A 21,055-nucleotide genomic window follows, 5' to 3' on the forward strand; every position below is an offset into this window, starting at 1 on the left:
AACTGGCACAAGAGGTGCGCCATTCAGGGTGGGGAGCCGGATGCTCAATCTTGGCCCCCCCCCCCCCCCCGTGAGTCATGAAAGGACCTCCATCTTAGTTGGATTAAGCTTCAGTTGGCACAGTTGTAGCCACCCAGCCACTGCTTCCATTGCCCTGGTCAGATGGTCTGGGGCAGAGTCTGACTGGCTGTCCATCATCAGATAGAGCTGGATATCATCTGCATACTGGTGACAACCCAGCCCCAAACCTCTGGCAATCTGGGCAAGGGGGCTCATGTAGATGTTAAACATCACAGGCGAGAGAATAGCTCCCTGCAGTACACCACATTCTAGTGGATAATGCAGGGATGTCTGCTCGCCAATTGCCACCCTTTGTCCCCGACCATGGAGGAAGGGAAAAAAAACCACTGTAAGGCTGACCCCTGAACTCCAATGTTGGCAAGGCGGTGGGTCATTAGATAGTAATCGACCATGTCAAATGCTGCTGAAAGATCTAGAAGCAATAGCAGCACTGACCCGCCTTGATCCAGATGCCTTCTAAGGTCATCTGTGAGGGCGACCAGAGCAGTCTCCGCCCCATGAGCAGGACAGAAGCCGGACTGGAAGGGATCAAGGACTGATCTGTCTTCCAGGAAAGCTTGGAACTGCTCCACCACCGCTTTCTCAATTATCTTGCCCAGAAATGGTAAGTTCAAAACTGGTCGATAATTGGCCAGGACCATCGGGTCCAAAGATGGCTTCTTTAAAAGCCGCTGAACCACTGCCTCCTTAAGCTTGGCTGGGAATACCGTTGTTGACAAGAATAAGTTGACAATCTCAGCCAGGGGACCCTGAATGTCATCTCCACCTGCTTTAACAAGCCAAGATGGACTTTAACAAGCCAATATTATAAAAAACACCGGAATGCAGGGGGGGAGGGATTGTAGCAGGAACTCCTTTGCATATTAGGCCACACACCCCTGATGTAGCCAATCCTCCTGGAGCTTACAGGGCTCTTCTTACAGGGCCTACTGTCAGCTCTTGGAGGATTGGCTATATCAAGGGTGTGTGGCCTAATATGCAAAGGAGTTCCTGCTACAAAAAAAAGCCCTGCTGAAATGTATTTCAAAAAGAAGTCTGATTCTAGTTCATGAAACCTTTTCCCCTAATGAGCCAGCTTGGTGTAGTGGTTAAGTGCACAGACTCTTATCTGGGATAACCAGGTGTGATTCCCCACTCCTCCACTTGCAGCTGCTGGAATGGCCTTGGGTCAGCCATAGCTCTCGTAGGAGTTGTCATTGAAAGGGCAGCTGCTGTAAGTGCTCTCTCAGCCCCACCTACCTCACAGGGTGTCTGTTGCTTGTTTATGTTTAATTCGATTTGTACCCCGCCCTCCCCATCAAGATTTGTGTTGGGGGGGGGAAGGTAAAGGAGATTGTGACCACTCTGAGACTCTGAGTATAAGGCAGGGTATAAATCCAATATCTTCTTCTTAATGGAATGCCATTGCAATAGGCCAACACTGGGTCTGGAAATACCTGGAGATTCGAGAACAGAGCCTGGAAGAGTATCATTTTTGTGTAAGGGGGAAAGACACCTTGGTATGTGTGGTTTATGATTTGTTGCCAATGATGTGGATCATGGGTTCTGTTACTTCTGTAATTATGAAATTATTTAGTTGGATGTAGTTGGATGTTTTGTAAGGTTTTGTAATGTTGTAAGCCACCAGAGCCCACTCGCGTGATAGGGTGGGGTATAAATCGAAAAATTAAACTAAATTAAATTGGTGGGGTACAGTGCCATGTAGTCCATCTCCAAAGCAGCTGTTTCCTCCAGGATACGCAGAATAAAAGCTTCAATTAAATAGTCTGGCAATCAGTAGTCATTCAGCGAGAATTCCAGCTCCCGCCTGGAGGCTTGCAACGCTACGTGGCAGCCTGCTTTAAGACTTTTCTCCAGTGTCGTCTGTTGGCGTCACAGTGAAGAAGACTGCTGGGGAGCTACTTTGCTGGAAAGGACTTTCTCAGTCAGACTCTGTGTATCTAATTAAAAAAAAAATGTTCATAAGGAGTAATCGCAGAAAAAAAGACCCTGAGGAATATGTAATTTCATAGACAATTTAATGCGCAGATGATTTGCTACACACACTTTTCATACTTTTCTGGCACATGCCAACATGTCGCCAACGGGGATGAATGAAAAACCTCAGATAAAAATAAGAACCTTTTATTTTAGTTTATTTTTGACACTTTATTTTTTTTTCCCGAGGAGAATGGCCATGACGGACATAAATATTATGTTCCGCTTGTAAAAGTGCTGTGAAAATGAGTTGAAATCCATTCCCAGCACAGTTCTTTTTGATGTACCTCAAAGCTAGAGTTGCCACCAAGTTTCTGTTCAGATGAAAGCTGAAATGGAATGGATCTTGCTCAGGCTAAATGCCTGAAGAGTTTTGAATGAAGCCAAGAGATTGTGTAAGACCAGGGAAATGTTTTAGGCCTCCCTAAAGGTCAGGGACAAAATGGAGGTAGTGTGGTTACATTTTCAAGGTCTAGCTGGAAGGAACAAGACAGAATGAGCTTTCTGAAGTAAAACAGGTCTATATCTGATGAGTGCCTTCATGGTGAATTCACCTCTTTTTATTTATTTATTTTATTTATATCCTGCCCTCCCTACCAAAGGCAGGCTCAGGGCGGCTCACAGGTTAGCGGCTCACAAGATAAAAACATTGATAATACATAAAGCATAAGACAGAGCATAAAACAATATTAAAATATCAGTTAAAACAATATAACAATATAAAAATTTCAGTGGTCAATGATAGATGTTCCATAGGACCCCAAAATGCCCTAGCATGGTGGGAAGTCTAGAATGATGTTAAATTCCGATTTATGGGTCTAGTCCGTTTCTGTAAGTTATCCTTATGGAAAAGCAGGGTGGAAGAGTGCCATTTTACAGGCCCTGTGGAACTGTGGGAGCTCTCGCAGGGCCCTAACGTCCCCCAGCTACTCATTCCACCAGCTAGGTGCAGCTGCAAAAAAGGCCCTGGCTCTAGTTGACTGAAGCCTCACTTCCTTGACACTGGGGACTACCAGCAGATTTTGCAATCCGGGCTGAAGTGCTCGCTGGGGCATATATGGGGGAAAGGCAGTCCCTAAGGTATGCAGGACCCTGGCCATATAGGGCTTTAAAGATTAAGAACAGCACCTTGAAGTGAATCCGGTATATATCGAGGAAAGAACCGCTCCCTGCAGCACACCGCTCGAGAGTGGTTGTCATCGGAATAGTTGTCCCCAACCGCCACCCTCTGTCACCAACCCTGGAGAAAGGAGGAGAGCCACTGCAAGGCCAACCCCTGAATCCCAGCGTCGGCGAGGTGGCGGGTCAGCAGCTGATGATCAATCGTGTCGAATGCCGCTGACAGGTCCAATAGCATCAGCATCGCCAAGCCGCCTCTGTCCAGGTGCCTCTGGAGGTCATCGGTGAGGGCAACAAGAAACGTCTCCGTCCCATGACCCGGACGAAAGCCGGATTGATGTGGATTAAGCACGGAAGCATCATCCAGGAAACTCTGAAGCTGCACCGCCACTGCCCTTTCAATAATCTTGCCTAAGAATGGCAAGTTGGACACCGGCCGGTAATTTGCCAAATCAGCCGGGTCCAGAGATGGCTTTTTAAAAAGGGGGCGTACCACAGCCTCCTTAAGAGGCTGGGGAAAGGTTCCTTGCAAAAGGGACCTGTTGACAATTTCCTGTAGGGGAACCAATAGCCCCTCCCGTTCAGCGTTTATTAGCCAAGAGAGGCATGGGTCCAACCTACAAGTAGTTGGGCGTGCAGTAGAGAGTACCCTGTCAACTTCCTTCAAGCTGAGTGGAGTGAAATAATCCAAAATTTGAGTAGGAGACGTGCTTGGAGCCTCGAGTTCACTCACTGTTTCTATAGTGATCAGGAGGTTGCGGCGGAGTGACAAGACTGTATCTGCAAAGATGTTTGCGAATGCCTCACAGCCTATATTCAATTCTCTAGCATTTGGTATACCCGATGGAAGGGTAGTTAAAGACCAAATTGACCTAAACAATTGTGCTGGGCTCGAATTCGCAGATACAATCATGGTCATAAGATATATTTTCTTAGCGGCCTTGACTGCCACCTCATAGGTTCTCATATATGACCTATAAGCTGTTCTTGTCGCTTCGTCACGAGCTTGCCGCCACTGCCTCTCTTGCCGTCTGAGCCTCTGTTTCATCTGTCGTAGCCCTGGCGTACCTTGGAAACCTTGATGGAATAAAAATGGGCTATAAATAAAATCAGTTACTTTCTGAGGAACATATGGACATATGAAGCTGCCTTATACTGAATCAGTCCCTCGGTCCATCAAAGTCAGTATTGTTTACTCAGACTGGCAGCGGCTCTCCAGGGTCTCAAGCTGAGGTTTTTCATACCTATTTTTCACATCTAGATACATAGGAGTCCCATGTATCTACATTTTTATCCCATCCTTTTTGCAGGAAACTCAGGGCAGGCCACATGATCCCCTCTGCCCACCTTTTATTGTTACAAAACCAAAGGCTTTTTTTTTTTTTAGTAGAATCTCCTTTGCATATTAGGCCACACACCACTGATGTAGCCAAACTTCAAGAACTTACGGTAGGCCCTGTACTAAGAGCCCTGTAAACTCTTGGAGGATTGGCCACATCAGGGAGGTGTGGCCTAATATGCAAAGGAGCTCCTGTTACAAAAAAGCCCTGAAAACCTGTTGCTACAAATGTGTGCCTCAACTAAAATTTTGAGACAGATTTAAATAGCGATGCATGGGCCCTGTTTGGCCCCAGTGTTGGAGAGAAGCTTCACAATAATCTTTCAGTAATCCTTGAGGTAGGAAACTACCATTGGTAGTGCATTTTTGTGTAGCACCAGTTGTGGAGGGAGAAGAGTTCTGTCAAGTTGCAGCTTCAACCTGCACTGAGTAGCCATTAGGACTTTTTTGTAGCAGGAACTTTGTTGCATATTAGGCCATACCAGGGCTTTTATTGTAGAAAAAGCCCGTCAGGAACTCATTTGCATATTAGGCCAAACCCCCTGATACCACCATTTCATGCAATGCTTTTTATAGGAAAAAGTCCAGCAGGAACTCATTTGCATATTAGGCCACACCCTCTGCTGCCAAGCCAGCTGGAACTGTGTTCCTGTGCATTTCTGCTCAAAAAAAGGCCTGGAACACACACCCCTGATGTAACGAATCCTCCAAGAGCTTACAGAGCTCTTCACACAAGGCCTACTGTAAGCTCCAGTAGGATTGGCTACATCAGGGGTTTGTGGCCTAATATGCAAAGGAGTTCCTGCAATAAAAAAAGCCCTGGTAGCCATAATGAATTGCACTCCCTCAGCCACAGCTTCCCATTTATGGTACTCAGGGCTTTTTTTGAGCAGGAATGTAAAGGAATACAGTTCTGACTGGCTTGGCATCAGGGTGTGGTCTATTATGCAAATGAGTTCCTGTTGGGAAATCCTTGGTGGTATCATCCAGTTGCAGCCAACTCATAGTAACCCACTGAGGTTTTTAAAAGAAAGAGAAGTTCAGAGAGGTGGTTTGCTATTGCCTGCCTCTGTATAGCAACCCTGAATCTTCTGAGTGGCCTCTCATTTGAATTCACCAGGGCCAATCAAGTTTGGTGTAGTGGTTAAGTGTGTGGACTCTAATCTGGGAGAACCAGAGTTGATTCCCCACTCCTCCACATGTGATGTGACTTTGAGTCAGTCATAATTTCACACAAAGCTGTTCCTCTCAAGCGCAGTGTCTGTCAGAGCTCTCTCGGCTCCACCTACCTAACAGGGTGTCTGCTGTGGGAAGGGGAAGGGAAGGAGATTGGAAGCCACTCTGAGACTCCTTCATGTAGTGAAGGGTGGGGTATAAATCCAGTCTCCTCCTCCTCATCTTCTTTTAACTTCTGAGATTTGACAAGATTAGACTAGCATGGGCTACCAGGTGATGTCAGAGGGCGCTTTCCCTGAGTTGTAAACTCTTGCAAGAGAACAGTTATAGAGGCCATCATTATTATTAGAAAAATAAATATACAGCTGGAAGCAGCTTCAAGATTCATCAAGTCCAACCCCCCTGCACATCTAGTCCACTCCCCCAGTGACCCCTGCTCTATATCCTGAGGATTTTTTTTTTAAACCCCTCTGGGATCCCTGGGCCAATTTGGCCTGGATGAAAAGTTCTTGATCTCAAACTATTGAACAGCATTCCCCTGGGCATATAAGAAAGGTCCATGAGAGCCAAGCATTGATTCATCCTTTCCTGCCCTCCCTCTTGCAATCTGCCTAAACTAACAGACTCTTCTTCATGCTGTCAGATGGCCACCTAGCCTCTGCTTCAAAACTTCCAAAGGAGGAGAGCCCATTACCTCCCAAGAAAACATGTTCCGCTGAGGAACCGCTCTGTCAGGAAGTTCCTTCTAAGATTCAGCAAAACAATCTTTTGATTTAATTTCAGCCCGCAGGTTTTTGTCTGACCTTCTGGGACCAAAGAAAACAACTCTGCTGTATTGTCTGTATGGCGCCCAGGGGCAGCCCTAGAGTGTCTGACACCCTAGCAAGGCTAACTTCTGGCACCCCCTCCTGCACTGATAACGTCACCCAGTCACATGGGGCACCCAATTTGGCCCCATCAGAAGGCCAGCACCCTAGACAGTTGCCTAGTTTGCCTAGTGGCAGGGCCGGCCCTGATGACCTCCCCTCCCATAATGCTTTTTGGCACTGTGGTTCGAAGACAGTAGTTAGTCTGCTATCAAGCCTTTAGTTCATAATGCCGTAAGATGCAGTCTCCCATGCATCCAATTCACACTAGTGATTCTGGCACTGTTTGACAATAACAGGCTTGTAGTATGCTTTGTTGCTTCATCTAAACGACTTTTTGAAAAAATTTGAGTCAGGCATTGTATCCCTCCCAACCCTAATTTAAAGCCACAGCTTCCTGATGAAATTTTCTTCATGATTCCAGTGGTGAACAGCAGCACTGTGCAGCCGGCAGTGATGGCACTTTTCAAGTAACCGTCAGTGCTTTGAAGGACCATTGCTTGTGCCATTTAATTCACGGAAAGTTTTGCTTAACTTTTCAGACAGATACGTCATCGTTGGCAGCCATCACAGCAGCTTATGGGGTTATGGCAGCCAGCAGTGGGCTCACGGCACTGCGGTGATGACGGCGCTCATTCAAGCCTTGATGCGGAAAGTGAAAAAAGGCTGGAGGCCGGATCGAACGATAATTTTTGGCTCATGGGGAGAAACAGCATTTGGCAAAATTGGCTCCTATGAATGGGCCGAGGTAAGAAATCATCGCCTTTCTCCATGCATGGGGAACCAAACTGAGATTGCTATTGTTGTTATCACTGCTGGGGGCAAAAAATGGATTAACAAAGCTGATGTATTTTAGTTCTGAAATTAGTGACTCCACTATCTGAAAATTTAGGTGCAAATTCATCCAGTCCTATTAGCATGTCAATGAAGAATATGCACATATGTGCCATTAAGCCGTAGTCAACTTAGGGTGACCCCAGCATGGGGCTTCCAAGGCGAGTGAAATGCAAAGGTAGTTTTCCATTCCCTTCCTCTGCAGAGCCTTCCTTGGTGGTCTCCCATCCAAGACTTAAGGGGACCCCAGCATGGGGCTTCCAAGGCAAGTGAGATGCAAAGGTAGTTTTCCATTCCCTTCCTCTGCAGAGCCTTCCTTAGTGGTCTCCTATCCAAGACTTAAGGGGACCCCAGCATGGGGCTTCCAAGGCGAGTGAGATGCAAAAGTAGTTTTCCAGTCCCTTGCTCTGCAGAACCTTCCTTGGTGGTCTCCCATCCAAGACTTAAGGGGACCCCAGCATGGGGCTTCCAAGGCAAGTGAAATGCAAAGGTAGTTTTCCATTCCCTTCCTCTGCAGAGCCTTCCTTAGTGGTCTCCTATCCAAGACTTAAGGGGACCCCAGCATGGGGCTTCCAAGGCGAGTGAGATGCAAAAGTAGTTTTCCAGTCCCTTGCTCTGCAGAGCCTTCCTTGGTGGTCTCCCATCCAAGACTTAAGGGGACCCCAGCATGGGGCTTCCAAGGCAAGTGAAATGCAAAGGTAGTTTTCCATTCCCTTCCTCTGCAGAGCCTTCCTTAGTGGTCTCCTATCCAAGACTTAAGGGGACCCCAGCATGGGGCTTCCAAGGCGAGTGAGATGCAAAAGTAGTTTTCCAGTCCCTTGCTCTGCAGAGTCTTCCTTGGTGGTCTCCTATCCAAATACTAACCCTGCTTAGCTTCAGATATCTGATGAGATCAGGTTGTATCTCCAAACCCTCTCCGATGAAGAATAGCCCTGGAATTTCCCCCGAGGCATCCTTTTGAAGAAAATGTGGTGGTTCATGCTTGAACATAATACCTATGGAAAGCAAGTGAGTTTTTAATAAGAGTAGTAACATTTTCTGGACCAAATCAAGCCTGAACTCTCCTTGGTAGTTCAAATGACTAAATTGAGACTATCATACTTTGGTCACTTTATGAGAAGACAAACGTCACAGGAAAAGACAATCATGTTAGGAAAAGCTGAAGGCAGCAGGGAAAGAGGAAGACCCAACATAAGACGGATAGATTAAATCACGGAAGCCGCAGCCCTTAGTTTGAAAGACCCGAGCAAGGCTGTTAATTATAGGAATTTTTGAAGGATATTAATTTATTGGGTTGCTGTAAATCAGAAATATCTTGATAATGCTTAATACAATTACAACACACAGCAACATTTATCAGCTGCGATCTTCATATCTCAATAACGTTATACACATTATGCACATCACACAAGATCTAAGAATCAGTTCGCAAAGTCTTGGCGCCCCCCACATGTCCTATCAATCAAATGTGTGCTGGGAGTTCCATGATTGGGATTTAATTTCCAGGCATGTAGGGACCCAATTCAGGTTGGGACTGCGCCATGTGACAAGTAAGTCTTAAGCCTTTCCCCTGCACTCTTTTTCTGGCCTGAAGAAGCTTTCTCGGTGTGTGCGTTAAATGCTGTCAAATTGCTTCTATCTTATGGTGACCATATGAATTAATGTTCTCCCAAATGTCCTGATGTTAACAAGTATCACAACTTGAGGCCCATGGCTTCCTTTACAGAGCCCATCTATCTCCTGTTGGGTCGTCCTCTTTTCCTACTGCCTTCAACTTTTCCTAGCATTATTGTCTCTTCCATGACTCTTGTCTTATAATGTGGCCACAAGACCTAGAGGACTTATGCATACTGAAGGCTCCATATAAGTTTCACCAATGGGGAAAATAGTGGCTTCCTGGATCATTTCTTTTTGAGTCAAGTTTATGTGTGCTTTGGATTTAAGTTCTGAGCGCACAACTTCCAGACTGTGTCTGTTTACCAGAAAGGTGGGAAATACAGAAAGTTTATAAATTGACCCTTTAATCTTAGTGATAAAAGCAGTGGGGAATACATTTTATTAGAACTTACCAAATAATAAATACATCATGGGAAAGACCATGGAGCCTTTGTTGAATAAAGCACTGATGGAACAGCCATTTCTTTACAGACCCATCATGGTGAATGGCAAGTCATTAAAAAGATAAACAAGGTGAATGTGACACTGAGCACTAAAAGCTATTAGTCCTCATCAGTGCAGGTAATTAATCACAAGCACATTTCCAGGTTCCTCCCAATTTGTAGACAATTAAAATGTTCTTCCGTTTGCACACAAAAGCTAAGCAGAGTCAACAAACTGCGAGTCTACCAGATGACAACAAATTTCTAGATGTGTGTCGGGATCTATCGGGGCAGAGAAGGGTTAATGAGACAATCTGTCAATCTGAGAGAAGTCCCTACCTTTCTCCGTCAATCAGCAAACGAGCTGGAACAGGATAAATAAGCAGTAAGGACAATCTCAGAGTGTGGTTAATTGGAACATGGCTTTTTATATGATCAGACAACAACTCATTTTAGAGGGGGATAAAAGGATGGATGATGTACAGATTTTAGTCAAATATGAGGCTGCTCATTGGATCAGAATATTAAATCACTGTGACTCAAAACAGATGCTCATATTTTGATTTGGTCATCATATTAACCTGCATCCGAAATACTGCAAGATATAAGTAATAACTATCTCAGAATTATTGTCATTCTGATTCAACTGTTTGCCATTATTTCCTGCACAATTAATTGAGGCGCTCACTCACTTTCTGAGACCCATATTTGTCTTCATCTGACTGCTTAACCATGTTATAGCATGATACCCTTGAGAAGCAATGTGCTGATTGCCTTAAATGATGAGTCTGAGTTTCATATTATCGTTACAGTGGTTTGTCAGCTCACAATTTCCTTTCGGCATTAAATTAGGCCAGTTCCGCACTAGACCTTTAATCCTGGTTCAGCCCTCTCCCTAAACTGACTTTCTATGCTTGAATAATGGAATCATAGAAATGAATAAAGGATTTTAAATGAAAAAAAAATAACTTAGTGCAATCAGGACAATATACTTCTTTTGATACAGACCAAAATCACATTTTCCTTTTTAGCTACCACATCATACTGTCGACTCATGTTCAGTGTATGATCTATTAAGACCCCTGGATCCTTTTCACACATGCTACTGCCAAGAAAGTCTCTCCCATCCTATAATTATGTATTTGATTCTTCCTACCTAAATGCAGAACATTAGATTTATTTCTACTTTAGATTTATTCCTATTAGAATTCATTTTTATTTGTTTTAGCCCAGATTTCCAGCCTGCCAAAACCATCCTGTATCCTGACTCTGTCTAGAGGATAGTATTTGGTACCCCACCCCCTACCCCCAATTCAATATAATCTACAAATTTAGTAATCATTCCTTCTATTCCTTCATCCAAATCCAAATCATGTATCATGTTGAACAAAACAGGTCCCAGGATAGATCCTTGAGGCACTCCACTTGTCACTTCTTTCCAAGAGGACAAGGAACCATTCACAAGCACTCGGGGTACAATTTGTCAACCAGTTAGAGATCCACCTAACAGTAATAGGGTCCAAACCTCATTTTACCAACTTGTCAACAAGTATATTATGTGGAAACTTATCAAAAGCCTTACTGAAATCCTGATAAACTACGTCTACAGCATTCCCCTGATCCTACAAGGTTGTAACTTTCTCAAAAAAAGAAGAGAGAGAGAGAGGACATTAGTCTGATATAGCTACACCTGTTGTCACCACTCTAGCAGCCCAGATCTGAATGGAGTGGATAGTTCTGATGCTCCCATTATAATGAACCAATTTATAATTAGTTATAGAGCAATTCAATTAAAGCAATTCACACTGCCTTATACTCAATCAGACCACTGTTCCATCAAAGTTAGTATTGTGTACTTTGACTAGCAGTGGCTCAACAGGGTCTCAGGCAGAGGTTTTTCACATCACCTACTGCCAGGAGATGCTGAGGACTGAACCCTTCAGCACACCAAGCAGATACTTGAATGGAAATGAAAGTGGGACCAGAATTGGATCAGGGTAGGGTTTCTGCATGTCTGGAAAGGGGTTCAAGGGGCATAGAAAGTGATGATGTAGCTTGGGAATATCTGGATTTAACTCAGATTCAACTCTTTTGCCCCAAGATTTGGGAGTTTTTCCAAACTGCAGGCCACATTGGAGACCTTTCTCCAAGTTGTAGGCCACCATGGGGACTCGCCAGCTCCCTTTGAGATTTTTTTTTAAAGACTTTGGAAGATTTTGCACACTTTCTTATAGTGTGGATGTACACATCATTGAATATTGTGAATTCATAATCAAGCACCTTCTGGATTTTCTGGCGTGCCCAGGAACATCCAGGAGGTGAGTGATTACAAAGCTCAGTACCCAAGGATATTTGGATCCTCCTGTAGGGTTTGAGACTTGGATGGGGGGGGGGAAATGATACAATTTCTAGGCAGGCAGTTTAAAGAATGCTAAAGCAGAGGTCCTTTTTGACACTAGCGACAATGCAACTTGAAGTTTAGAAGATTGTTTTGGCTCCAGTGTAATAATATTCGAATAAATGGCTTTGACAGACATGTGACCTATAATGGGGTTGGTAGTCAAATGGAGAGCGCGCCATTTGCTCGTGATCATGTGTAAGCAATAGACTGAAATTACCAAAGCCTTATTCTTCCAGTACAGTTATGATTTTGAAATAAGTGGAGGTGGGAGACAAGGGAGGGAGGGTTCAAAAGAGACCCTTACAATGGACTGGAAGCAAAATTTGTTTAGTTCCACTTCAAATCATCCTAATGTCCGATGTAATTGTGTTACACCCCTTCTGCTGGGTATAAAGAGCCTCTTCACGGAACAAGCGGCTCATTACTGGCAAGGCAAGTGGGAAATAATTGAAATGTGCTTCGTACAGATCACTTCTGCTTTTAAAAAAATGTAATAAAATGACTATGTTGGAGAGACATTTGGTATTCGGCTCTAAAAAAGGGCTGCCCAGGTTTGAAACGTCAAACATTTTGATTGTTTGATAGCCATTACGTTTGAAGTCTGGGGTCTGTCAGGAGCAAGTTTATAAAACACTCCTCAAAAAAACCTTCCAGTTTTTTCTTAGTATGTAATTCCTCCCACCCACCGCCTCAATCATTCTTAAATCCTTCAAGGATCGTTGTGTGTTTTGTTCAGAATTTCAACTTTGCTCAAAACAATGAAGGCTTCCTTTGAAGTTCTTAAAACAGTATCCCAGGGGAAATGGAGTTAAATATTATTTAGGGAATTAAAGCGGGAGGGAGGAAAAATGGATGACTTGTAAACCACTGCACCCTTCAAGGGAGTAAGATAAGAACAGAAGACTTAATTGCAATTTGGCTTTTTTCATTGTGACGGCTTGCATTTCAGGACGTCAGGAAAGTTCTCGAGAGAAACGTTGTGGCCTACATGAGCCTTCATGATCCCATAAGAGGGAATGCAGTTTTACACTCAATAGCATCCCCTTCCCTTCAGCAACTGGCAACCGAGGCTAGAAAGGTACGAGTTTTCTTTATGGAATCTTCTCTGATGTTTAATGCTGGGCTTGCATGAAAAATTGAACTCGATTTGTATTTCATATTTCAACATGCAGATTTGTTTAAGGAAATTCTCTGACCATGCACTGAACTGGAAGTTTTAGTATTGGGAAATTTCATGGGCATAGAAATTTCATGGGCATAGAAATTTCATGGGCATAAAACCCCTGGTTTCATGTCATTTAGGGAAGTGGGGACACTGTTGCCATTCCACTCCATATTTCAGGCAATGTGATTATTCTTATGCAGCATCAGAGCTATCTGAAGAACCATATTCTCCCCAAAGTTCATGCCTGAGAATTATAATCACAGGGTGAGGCTCTTCTGACTGTCCCATCAATCAAATAAGTCCATTTGGTGAGTGCTTGAGAGAGGGCCTTTTCAGTGGTAGTCCCATACACTCTAGCAAAGTATTCCTGGCTTCCTCATTTTCAATCTTTAGGAGGCAATTGAAGATGGCTTCATTTAGGATTGTGTTTGGTTAAGTTTAGTAATACTGCTGAGCAGTGGTTTTAAATTTTGGTTTTATGTTCCTAATGGCTTTTATTCTGTGTATTTTAGTTATGTTTATAAGCTGCCTTGGGCTCTGAGAGGAAGAGAGGTGGCTAATAAAGATTTTGAATAAATGAAATGAAAAATAAAATTTTAAATACATTCTTTTTGGACCTTCCCCCAAAGTCTATTCCTCCTCCACCCCCCAAAAAATCGCCCAACTGAAATTTTAAATGATTTAGAGAAGGACAGTGTGTATGATTTTATGTAAGCATTTTAATTATGTTGTCTAGTACTGGCTTTGTAAGTTGCTTTGAGACTCTTACAAAGTCATCAAAACAATATATTTAATGTATAAATAAAAGGTGGATTTAGAAGAAGGACAGATAGGATTTATACTGTGCTGCTAGAATAATTAAGATCCTATTGCTCTTTGAACACCTACAATTATATCACTTAATTCGTATTTAAAAAATAAATTGTTAAGTGTTCTCTCCTCTTCTACCCCCTCCCCTGGGTGCATGTGCATCATAGTTCTGGTCACCATATCTCAAAAAGGACATTGCATAGCTGGAAAAAGTCCAGAGGAGGGGAACTAAGATGATTAGGGGGGTTGGAGCAGTGAAAGGCTGAAGAATCTGGGACTTTTCAGTATAGAGAAGAGTTGACTAAGGGGGGAGATGATTGAGGTTCATAAAATTATGCACAGGGTGGAGAGAGTTGACAAGAGAATTTTTTTTTCTTCTTCTCTCAAAAGACTAGTACTTGAGGGCATCCAATGAAACTGTTGGGCAGTAGGTTGAGGACGGACAAAAAGAAATAGCACTTTACACAGAGAGTGATTAAAATGTGTGCCAGGGGATGTAGCGATGGCCACAGAATGGACAGTTTTAAAAGGGGGATAGATAGAGGACAAGTCTGTCAGTGGCTGCTAGCCTTGGTGACTGAGGGGAACCTCCATATTCAGAAGCACTAATCCCCTGAATCCCAGAACCAGGAGGCAACATCAAGGAAAGTCTTATCCTCTATGTCCTGCTGTTGGCTGTCCCAAGAAACTGGTTGGCCACTGTGCGAAACTGGATGCTAAACTAGATGGATTCTTGGTCTGATCCAGCAGGGCTCTTCTTGCATTCTTATAGTGCACTGGCCCATAGTTCCAACAGGAGATTGGGGCACGTTTCCTATAATACAGATCCACAAGCCCTTCTCGTCCCCAGAATCTAGTCTATAAATTACTCTGGCCTGGATGGTTTGTACCATAGGAATTGCTTTTAAAGGTCAGGTGAAATGGAGAGAAAAAAACCCCATATTTTTAAGAGCAGAACCATTTTAATGCCATTGCAGGTGTGAGATTACAAAGCACTGCACGAAGGCCATCGTTCCCAAAAACCCGAAAATTGTTAGTTTATATCAGCTATATCTGAAATGATAGAAGAGTGAAAACAGATCTTTCGTCCGTTCCCACGGGTGCTTTTGGTTTACCATCTGTCTGTGCGACTCCAGCATTCCCTGCTTTAAAGAGAAGATTGATCTCTTTATTAAAAATGAAATCATCTTGCTTTTTTGTTATGGCTGCAAACAAACAAACAAACAAACAAAAAAGGCACTGATTGACTTCTTTCAGAAAGAGCATTAGCCTAAATTTGTTTTAAATCCTCTCCAGAAAAACGACACCAGCAAAGCACCTAGCCTTTCCTTGGGGAAAAATTGTGAATTGATCAGAGACGTTTGAGACTAACATGTGCACATCGCATTGGGCACGTGTGTGCTGCCAGCTGCTACAAGTACCAGTATGTGGCCAAGATAATTATAGATACTGTACACTGTATTAATAATTAGTCAGTTACCGAATCCATTGAGATAATACTAGATAGTTGGGGAAATGAAACAAGAAATTAAGTCTGGGATCAAGTATTGTTAAACCTGGGATAAGGAAAACAAAACTAAGTCTGGAATAGCAATTGATGGCAGCAGTATAACTATTATTTTCTAAACATGCCACACACCATTTTGTCTATTTAATTTAAGTTAGCTGTTTATATTCTGATTTGCTCTTCAGTTGGGACCAAAACAGCTTACAACAACATTCCTACTTCCTTTTCTTCTACTGATTTGGCTACTGTGGTTACTGCCAAATCATATTCCCAGCATCCTTGAGCATACTCAGGGTCATTAGCCCCCTCTGGATGCAGGGGATACCCCACTCTGGGACCCTTCCACACTACCAACCAGCTGGTCAGCAGGTGACTAATTGGCAGCAAAAAGAGACCTTGGCTTGCATTGCTGTCAATGCGGAGATGTCACTGCTGGCACCCAGTGGAAGTGATGTCATCACATTGCTGGCAATGCAGTGAAGTGGTATTTGGACAAAAACCTCTATGTTAAAAAATGATTTCTACCATAGAGTGTTTGTCCAAATGCCAGGGGGTTGTTGGCAATGTGATTATATCACTTATGAAGTGCCCTGGAAGTGATGTTGGCAGCAAAACCAGCAGGGTCAGCCCTAGACTGTCTGGCACCCTAGGCAAAGCTAACTTCTGGTCCCCCCCTCCTGCAATGATAACATCACCAAGTCACATGGCAGGTGCCCAATTTGGTACCCCCAGAAGGCTGGCGCCCTAGGCAATCACCTAGTTTGTCTAGTGGCAGGGCTGGCCCTAAACACCAGCCTAGGCTTCACTTTGTTCCTGGTGAGTCTTCCCCCCCCCCAGCTGATTGCCAGCCCTCTGTGCAACAGCTACATTCTTTAGACAGCCTTCTCTGTGGGGTGCCCTCTTTTAGGATTGTCGCATGGCTGGGTCCAGTCCTGTGGAACAGCCTGTCAGAGTGGGTGTAGTAGGCTCCTCAAATGGCTACTTTGGAGATGGTATGTGAAACCATTTTATTCCAAAGAGCATTTGGCGAAGGGTAAATAGTTTCAGCAAATGTGGCTGGTTTTTTTTTTCTTTTTCTTTTCGTTCTTTAAAAAAAAAGCTGTCATTTTTATTTTTTAAATCCAGGGTCCTTTTTCATTTGTAATGTGGGCACTTTCATCTAGGCATTTCGATATCGCTTATTGACTTGATATATTTTGGATCTTCCCAATTGGGTTGCTATAATTTTTGTTTTTATTCAGAGGACATATGGAGGGATAAAAGTGTGTTAAAAATAAAGAATATAAAATATTATTATTAATTTTAGTAACAGTAGTAGTAGAAGAAGTAGCAGTAGCTGTGGTAGTCACCTTCATAAGGGAAATGTATACGCAATATTAGTACAGGATAAGCATGGAGGCATTTGGAAGAACCCATTTCTTATTCAACTTTCTTGCATAAAGAGGGACCAATCTCCGTTTCTTTAATTGGTTGCAATGGGGTGTTGTTTCTTGGCACATAAACAACCTGCAAGCACTAATTTTGTGTGCCTGTCAGGGGGATTCTGGCTGCAACCCTGAATTAAATAAGAGAGCTGATTTAAATATTTGGATGATTAAGCCAAAGAGGAATTCAAACAATTCCACGACCTTTACAAAGCGAGTGGTGAACTCTGTTCAGCCATGCTAATTATCGTCCGCATTCATGGGAAGGAGATTCTGCCAAGTTACATTTGTGCCCGTGACTGTTTTGTGCAAGAAGTTGCCATTTGTTGGCTCGCTGTGTTAATGAATCACCATTTCCTTGGCAGACTGTCACTGGAAATTCAGAGTGGGTTGGGGCGGAAATTAAATCCCCGAAATAAGGCCATTAATTCATTAGTCTTGAATTTACATTTCACAAACACAAAAGTTACTCTGACTGATTAGTTAATTAGTATTCCAGAGAGGTCGCTTTGTTAGTTTGTTGCAACAAAAACAACTAAGGGTCTTGTGGGGCAGATATCTTGTGGCATGGGCCAGGCCCCAGGTGCTTGAAATGGACATTTAAGCAGGAAGGGATATATGCACAGGTACCTGTACCCAGAATCAAGAAGTAGAGGTTTTTTTTAAAAAAAGTAAGGCCAGAATGCCAATAAAAATTAATTAATGAAAACTCCAATCCTTCTTTTGGTAATCAGGATGGATCTGAATCTACTTTCTGTCAGTTGTAGGTATTTATCGGTCCTTGGTATCAAGAGACCCTAGAGTTGCCAACCTCTAGATGGTACAAAGATAAGAAAATCCACCAAGCAGAAGTCATCTCAAGTCATTTCATAACAAATACTATATTAAAGGTATAGTTGAATTAGAAACAAGGCAATGGCAAACCACCCTGTAAAAAGTCTGCCGTGAAAACGTTGTGAAAGCAACGTCACCCCAGAGTCGGAAACGACTGGTGCTTGCACAGGGGACCTTTCCTTTTCCTGAATTAGAAATCAGGTTGGTGGCAAAACAGGCTAACTTAATGGAATAACATTGAAATGTGCTTGCAAATACAAACTTGAGTACATTAGTATATGCAAATTAGGGTTGCCAAGTCCCATTTTTAAAATATCTGGGGACTTTGGGGGTGGAGCCAGGAGACTTTGGGGGTGGAGCCAGGAGACACTGGGGTGGAGCTAGGGGGAGGGGGGGAAACGGCGCCGGGGAGCGTCGCTGCGCTGCCGTGGCTGCTCCTCCGAGATGGGCTCAGGCTGGGCCCATCTCGGAGGAGCAGCTGCCGGGGGGGGGGGGGTGTCGCGGCGGTGTCCTGCGCTCCGCCTCTGCATTGGAATGGGGGTGTGTGGAGGTGGGCCAGGAGCATGGCGAGCCGCGAGTACGGGTCCTAGAGGGGCCCGGATTCGCGGCTCGCCATGCTCCTGGCCCGCCTCCACCCTCCCCTTCTCTGCTTTGGCTGCTCCTCCGAGATGGGCTCAGGCTGGGCCCATCTCGGAGGAGCAGCTGCCGGGGGGGGGGCGGCGCGGCAGCGTCGCGCGCTCCGCTGAGCCTCTGGGTTGGAATGGGGGGGGGTGGAGGCGGGCCAGGAGCGTGGCGAGCCACGAGTCCGGGTCCTAGAGGGGCCCGGATTCGCGGCTCGCCATGCTCCTGGCCCACCTCCACCCTCCCCTTCTCTGCTTTGGCTGCTCCTCCGAGATGGGCTCAGCCTGGGCCCATCTCGGAGGAGCAGCTGCGGGGAGGGAGGGGGCGGCAGCAGCGCGGCAGCGTCGCCCGCTCTGGGATGGGGTTTCCGCCGTTTCTCCCCCTCCCCCCGCTTCTGTTTTTGGGGGGAGCGGGGAAGAGGGTGGAAAACCTGGCATCCCCCGCCAGAGCGGGAGGGTTGGGAAGGCTAATGCAAATACCAGTAACGAATCATACTGTGACTCCAGCAAAAAGTACTAAATGTCCATAAGTGAAGTTCATAGACTTTCAAACATTCCACAGGAGGAGACGACAGCTGGCCAGCCAAAAATGCCTTTTCTGGCTATACTGAAGAGCGTTTCAATATATATTTCTTCAGTTCAAATGGCCGCTTCAATGGCACTCGATTTCTAGGTTTCTAACGCCTGACACAGAGTTCACAGTGCTTATTAGGAATCCTAGGTACCTGTAGTACTTTTTGTATCCCTCACCTGCTCACCAAACTTCTCCCCTGCTCCACTCTGCCACCTCATCTGCATGCATGTACAGACCAGGCAACACAGCACAATGATGCTGTGATATGTGTCCAAAAAAGAACCACAAAAGAGCCCTGACCTGGATAACTCAAGCAAGCCCAATCTCATTATCTTGGAAGCTAAGCAGGGTTGACTGTGGTTAGTACTTGGATATGGGAGACTGTCCTTGAAATACCCAGTCAGGAGGCAGGAGTAAGGATGATTCATCCATCTCCCTGAATATTCTCTAGGCCTCCAGTAGGAGTCAGTCAATACGACACACACACACACACACGAAGAAATTCAGAGCAGTGATGGCCCCATGCCTGTTAATAACACATAGTTACACCCAGGATTTTTTTTTTTGTAGCAGGAACTCCTTTGTATCTTAATCTACACCTCCCTGATGTAGCCAGTCCTCCAAGAGATTACAGTAAGATCTGTAATAAGAACCATGTAAGCTCTTAGAGGATTGGCTACATCAGGAAGATGTGGCCTAATATGCAGAGGAGTTCCTGCTACAAAAAAAAAAAAAAGCCCTGGACCCCTAGTATAGAGGAAAGAGCACCCTACAGGGGGATTGATCAAACCTATTATGAGTATCATGAAAGATTAGCAGTAGTAAAAACATTATGTGTTATGACAATATATGTGGCATGATAATAATAACAAAACAATTAATTGTAGCGCCCTATTAAAAATTCCCTGAAGTGAATTTGGACTATAAAGTCACTGAGTGATTTAATCTGTACGTCTCTGCTTAAATCTATACTTTTATAAAATGTGTGCAAAGTGGAACCGTTATCTCTATTGAAATTGTTGGTAAAACAGTAATTAAGAACATAAGAACATAAGAGAAGCCATGTTGGATCAGGCCAACGGCCCATCAAGTCCAACACTCTGTGTCACACAGTGGCAAAAAATGTTATATACACACATACACTGTGGCTAATAGCCACTGGTGGACCTGTGCTCCATACACTGTGGCTAATAGCCACTGATGGACCTGTGCTCCATATTTTTATCTAAACCCCTCTTGAAGGTGGCTATACTTGTGGCCGCCACCACCTCCTGTGGCAGTGAATTCCACATGTTAATCACCCTTTGGGTGAAGAAGTACTTCCTTTTATCCGTCTTAACCTGTCTGCTCAGCAATTTCATCGAATGCCCACGAGTTCTTGTATTGTGAGAAAGGGAGAAAAGTACTTCTTTCTCTACTTTCTCCATTCCATGCATTATCTTGTAAACCTCTATCATGTCACCCCGCAGTCGACGTTTCTCCAAGCTAAAGAGTCCCAAGCGTTTCAACCTTTCTTCATAGGGAAAGTGCTCCAGCCCTTTAATCATTCTAGTTGCCCTTCTCTGCACCTTCTCTAAAGCTATAATATCCTTTTTGAGGTGCGGCGACCAGAACTGCACACAGTACTCCAAATGAGACCGCACCATCGATTTATACAGGGGCATTATGATACTGGCTGATTTGTTTTCAATTCCCTTCCTAATAATTCCCAGCATGGCATTGGCCTTTTTTATTGCAAACGCACACTGTCTTGACACTTTCAGTGAGTTATCTATCATGACCCCAAGATCTCTCTCTTGATCAGTCTCTGCCAGTTCACACCCCATCAACTTGTATTTGTAGCTGGGATTCTTAGCCCCAATGTGCATTACTTTGCACTTGGCCACATTGAACCGCATCTGCCACGTTGACGCCCACTCACCCAGCCTCAACAGATCCCTTTGGAGTTCCTCACAATCCTCTCTGGTTCTCACCACCCTGAACAATTTAGTGTCATCCGCAAACTTGGCCACTTCACTGCTCACTCCGAACTCTAAATCATTTATGAACAAGTTAAAAAGCATGGGACCCAGTACCGAGCCCTGCGGCACCCCACTGCTTACCGTCCTCCACTGCGAAGACTGCCCATTTATACTCACTCTCTGCTTCCTATTACTCAGCCAGTTTTTGATCCACAAGAGGACCTGTCCTTTTACTCCATGATTCTCAAGCTTTCTAAGGAGCCTTTGA

At 44.3% G+C, this 21,055-nt stretch overlaps 1 protein-coding gene across 1 annotated transcript in view; it reads left to right on the forward strand.

The window, feature by feature from the left end:
- The window catches only part of NAALADL2 (N-acetylated alpha-linked acidic dipeptidase like 2), a 937,215-nt gene that overhangs the window by 645,928 nt on the left and 270,232 nt on the right, over nucleotides 1-21,055 (forward strand). The window contains exons 8-9 of the mRNA XM_060242532.1: nucleotides 7,101-7,306; nucleotides 12,842-12,970. Coding sequence (XP_060098515.1) covers nucleotides 7,101-7,306; nucleotides 12,842-12,970 — 335 coding nt within the window. The remainder of the gene's footprint in view (nucleotides 1-7,100; nucleotides 7,307-12,841; nucleotides 12,971-21,055) is intronic.

Source organism: Heteronotia binoei, chromosome 6, assembly GCF_032191835.1.
Source record: "Heteronotia binoei isolate CCM8104 ecotype False Entrance Well chromosome 6, APGP_CSIRO_Hbin_v1, whole genome shotgun sequence".
Lineage (NCBI taxonomy): Eukaryota > Metazoa > Chordata > Lepidosauria > Squamata > Gekkonidae > Heteronotia > Heteronotia binoei.